Source organism: Echinops telfairi, unplaced genomic scaffold (genome assembly GCF_000313985.2).
Source record: "Echinops telfairi isolate 266 unplaced genomic scaffold, ASM31398v2 ScPeMD7_4;HRSCAF=17, whole genome shotgun sequence".
Taxonomy (NCBI): Eukaryota; Metazoa; Chordata; class Mammalia; order Afrosoricida; family Tenrecidae; genus Echinops; species Echinops telfairi.
In genome coordinates, this window is record NW_022103900.1 from 10263757 (window position 1) to 10268750 (window position 4994).

Sequence of the window (4994 nt, forward strand, 5' to 3'; positions counted from 1 at the left end):
CCACGACAGCACCAGGGCTCCTCTAAGCCAGAAGACTATTAACAGAGGAAGGTGGGTAGTGGCTAGCTTAAAGGTAACAAGTAAGTTTGCACTGTTTTACTGTATATATATTTTGGTGTCCTGATTTTATGTTTTTACAAGTTTTAAAAAAGCTATACCATTATCTTGAACAACATTTTAAAGAACCGTATGATATTTCACTTTGCCAAAATATCATCTTTTACCTTTTTAAAAAGAAATTGTTGGGCATTTAGGTTGATAGCATTATCAATCATGCTTTGCGGGGCATGTGTGTGCAAACGCCACTTTCCACAGTTGTTTGGAAAGGCCAGATTTACTGTGGTAGTTTGCCTAAGTGAGACTACTAGGTCTTTTTATAAATACTTGTTTGATAAGGATGGATACATGCTTTTGAGAAATACTTTTCAATAGGTTCCAAAAGTTTCTTTCACCCTAAATACTGTTAGCAAGCCCCTGTGTCCCATTGCACTGTCTTTAAGAGTAGTCTTTTTAAAAAATCGATTGATAGGATAAAATTGATATATCATTTTAAGTTACAATTATTTAAATTACAACATATGTGGGATATGCTTATGGTTTTGTGGCCGGTGAACTGCACTTATATTGAAGTGTCTGATGTCCCAGCCAGGAGTGTTTGTGTGTGAACCTTATTTTCGTACTCTCATGGGTGTTCTTCAAGGCTGGAAATTCTAGCAATGAGCCTAGTCAAGTTGAGGGAGGGGGGATGTGCTTGCCTGTCAAGTTTCTTTAATTTTGTGTCCATTAGGATTGCTGACCGCTCTGTCCAGTAGATCCATATTCAGTTGCTGGTGGAGGAGGCTTAGCGGCCCCCCGGGGTGTATGGTTCCTCCCAGGGCTGCTCCCCAGGAGGAGGATGGTCTCGCAAGCCCACAGGCCAGTTCTGCCCAGTCTTCGTGGGGTGTTGTCCATGGCAGCGAGTGGAGCGGTGGTGGCACGGAGAGGGGTTCCTACTTGGGCACTTTTCAAGCAGCCACCCAGACTCCTGTTTAGTTGGTTGCTTCCATCTTGTGACTGCCCTGACCTCTAAGTCCTGAGATGGCCCTTCCCGTTGGTGAGAAGATGGCAAAAGGACTTGGAGGGCGATGCTGCAATCCCATGAGCTGGCCCTGGAAGGGCACCCTGGCCCAGTCTTACATTCCAGTCAGCAGGCCACGGCTACTTACAAAGCATAAAAGAAAACAAATTTGGTGAATGTCTAGCCAGGCTCTGCCCAAGCTTTCATACTTGAATGAAGGCATCTTCTCATAAAATCTGATTCAATTACTTATATTACTTGAATGTATCTGGAAATAAATCACTCATGTAACATGGATTATTTACAGTTCTTAAATATGCAATAGAAAATTTGAGATATTGGTAAGAAATTCATTGCTTTATCAAAATGTCTTTCACAGACCAGGTAAACAGAAACAAAAACAAACTCACTGCCATTGAGTCAAAGCTGACTTACAGTGACGCTGTGGGTTTCTGATACTCTACTGTTTACAGGAGTAGAAAGCCCAGCCTTTCTCCCTCGGAGCTGCTGGTGGTTTTGAACTGCCAACAATATGGTTCACAGCCCACTACACCAGACCAGAGAAGTAGAGAATTGATATTGAATGACTACTGGAGAGTTTTTAACTTAGACACTGAGGAAAAGAGCATGGAAGTGTGAGGACAAAGTGACTTGGATATTATAAACAAGTCTTGGAAGGGTAATTTTTGATCCATTGTATAAGATCAGATGTACAAGAACCTATACCAGGACTAATTGGAGTTCAGTTGCGCTGATGAATGTGCTGCTGCTTTGTTAGAATGATATTTCCATAGAATATGATAGCTCTCTTCCCTGTTTCTGTCTACACAGGTAATTAAAGTATACAGTGAAGATGAAACCAGCAGGGCTTTAGAAGTACCCACTGACATAACGGCTCGGGATGTTTGCCAGCTGTTGATCCTGAAGAATCATTACATTGATGACCACAGCTGGACCCTTTTTGAGCACCTGCCTCACTTAGGTCTAGGTAATGGTACATGATCACAGTCTTGCTTAATGGCTTTCCTAGTTGACGGCAGCGGTGCTCAACCTGTCGAATGACCCTTTCACAGGGTCTCTCGACTCATAGCAGTAGCAAAATGACAGTGACGAAGTAGCAACAAAAATAATGTTATGGTTGGGGGGGTCACTGCAACATGAGGAGCTGTCTGAAAGGGTCGTGGCCTGAGGAAGGTGGAGAACCACTGGGCTAGAGTGTGACTCACATGGCACCGAAAAATGGACAACTTCCAGGAAGTTAGTGTGCTTTCAATTTGAAGATTGTTGATATACCTGAAGCTCAGAGTGAAGTTTGTGGAGAAGTAGGCATAGTTTGACAGTATCCATAGACCTTTTTAATCCAGGCGACCCCTGTTGATACTGTGGATGAGCTCACACATGACTGGATAGTTGAGCAAAAAGATTAATACACTGGCTAGCTAAGAAATGTGCCTTCCGAAGGGACTTCGCCTTGGCCGTTGCTGCCTCATTCCCCCTTCCCAAAACCTATTTATTGGGAGTTAATAGAGATATATCATTCCATAATTCAGTATTGTACCATTGCTACTACACTCAGTTTTGAAACATTCTTCTCCTTCCTGAACTCCTTAACATCAGCTCCCTTTTACCACTCTTATCACCACCACTGTATCCCCCTGCGCCCTCCCCCTTTATTCTATTGCTGTCCCTATAGATTCATCAATCTTGGGTTTCATATATTGAACAACAGATAACAAAAATTCGAGAGGGTGACCCCCAATGACATAACACATCTGCGATAAACCTCAGCGAACAAACATCACACAAAAAAGTACAGAAAATGTTGAAAACCAGATCAGGCCTAGGGTGCACCAGGTCTCACCTCTGAGGCAGGAAATGCTTGGAATCTATTTACCTCATTTGCCAACTGTGACGAATGTTTACTCATTATAATTAATCTCCCAGAAGTGCCATGTAATTTAATACTATCTGACATATTCCAAAACTATCCCACATACATGTGCTTTCAGGAATAGTGCTCTTGATTAATATAATATGCAATTATTGTATATTATCCTCTAAAATTTTTCTTTTGGTAGTTAATTTTTTAATTTGTTATAGTCATTATCAATTATCCTCAACAAATTGCTCGAAGTAATAAGAATCTACTCTGTAAATCAAACAGCAGTTTTCTTTGAAACCTTTGGAAAGTATTTGTTACATAATACAAGGGGGTTCCCCCAAACGGAATTGTGCGGGGCAGAGCGGAGCTGTGGTAATACGCATTATTCTCCTGGTAGGCGAGTGGTGTCACCTGGGAAGGTTCTTGCTGGTCACAGTGAATTTTTTGGTAAAAGCAGTTTTGCTCAGATCTTGTTTTTTTGTGATGGCTGATTTAAGAGAACAGCTTGTGGCTGTGAAATTTTGTTTTCCTGCTCGGGAAAAATGCCACAGAAACTGTTGTGATGTTAAACACAAGGACAGCGCTATGGGGAAAGACTCAAGTGTAAGAGGGATTTCTTGTTTCAAGAAAGGTGAAATGTCGATTGATGACAAACCTTGTTCTGGGCATCTGTCAACTTCCTGAACGTACAAAAATGTCGACTCATAGTGCATCTGGACGTCATTCCACCAGATCAGACGGTTAATCAAGCTTTCTTATTGCATAAGTGTACAACAAAAAAGGCCTGATTTGTGGCAGTACAGGGACAGGTGCTTTCAAGACCAGGATCATGCAGGGCCTTCTTGAGAGGACCGCCTATAGAAAAGGCCTGCAGCAATAGAGGAGAGAGAATGTCAGTCAAATAGGAGAGAGTGTTCTAGAGCCGAGCTCTTGAGCCATAAGGCAGCTCTTTGGTGCATGCTTGTGGCTCTGAAGTAAAATTGAAAAATTCCGAAGGATATTATTCAGATCATGCTCGTCTCATTCGTTTGTAAACACAGTTATGGCTCTTGAATAATTTTTAAATGGTTGTGAGGGACAGGATTGGCCCTTCTATCTCAAAAGCTTGCCAGTTTCTGTTCTAGATAGAAGGAGCTACAAGTAAAATTCCCAGGCAGGCCAGAGACCGGCCAGTAGGCTTGTCTTATAGAGGGAAAGAGGCCAGGGCATTCGGAGGGGAGTCATTCATGGGGGAGTGATGGGAAAGGACATCGTTGGAGGACAGGGCCAGATGGTGTGGAGTCTCAGACTCTTGAGTGGACTTAGATTTTACCCTACTCACTGCCAGCTAGCTAATTTCGACTGATAGTGAACCCACTGGGTGGGAGAACTGCTGTAGGAGAAGTTTCAGGCTGTGAATCTTTACTGGATCAGAAAGCCTCCTTTTTCTCCCACAGAGTGGCTGATGGGTTCGTTGTCTGAAAGCATCATGGATTCTACTTCTCTGTGTTCTAATATTCGTTGCACCGGCTCCACAGAACCCACAGCCAAAATTCATGACTTAAAAAAAATCATTTTGTTGGGGGCTCTTACAACTCTCATCATAATCCATTCCTCCATTGTCTCAATCACATTTGTGCATATGTTGCCATCATCATTTTCAAAGCATTTTCTTTCTACTTGAGCCCTCAATATCAGCTTCTTCCTTCCCTCACCCTCCCACATTCATAAGCCCTTGATAAATGATAAATGATTGTTTTCATATCTTGCACCCTCCACCGTCTCCCTTCACCCCCATTTTTGTTGTTCGTCCTCCTCGGCGTGGCGTGGGGATGTGATACGTCAATCATTGTGATTGGTCCCCCCCATCCTCCCCCTGGCTGAAGGGTTGATAAAGGAAGTTAACAGATTTTAATGCCAGTGCGAGGACAGTTGTTTATTAGAACACAGTACAAAGTTCTTTTAGGCCTGCTACCCATATATACTCGTGTATAAGTCAGATTTTCCCCGCACATTTTAATGCAGTTTTTGTGATAAAATTAGGTGCCTTGGCTGATATTCAGGTGGGCTTATACT

General features: G+C 42.6%; 1 protein-coding gene across 5 annotated transcripts in view; it reads left to right on the forward strand.

Annotated features, from left to right (window-relative positions):
* GRB14 (growth factor receptor bound protein 14) overlaps positions 1-4994 on the forward strand; it is a 74285-nt gene that overhangs the window by 24618 nt on the left and 44673 nt on the right. For all 5 annotated transcript variants that reach the window (XM_045298648.1, XM_045298650.1, XM_045298645.1 and 2 more), the window contains exon 2: positions 1889-2045. In XM_045298648.1, the coding sequence (XP_045154583.1) occupies positions 1889-2045 (157 nt within the window). The remainder of the gene's footprint in view (positions 1-1888; positions 2046-4994) is intronic.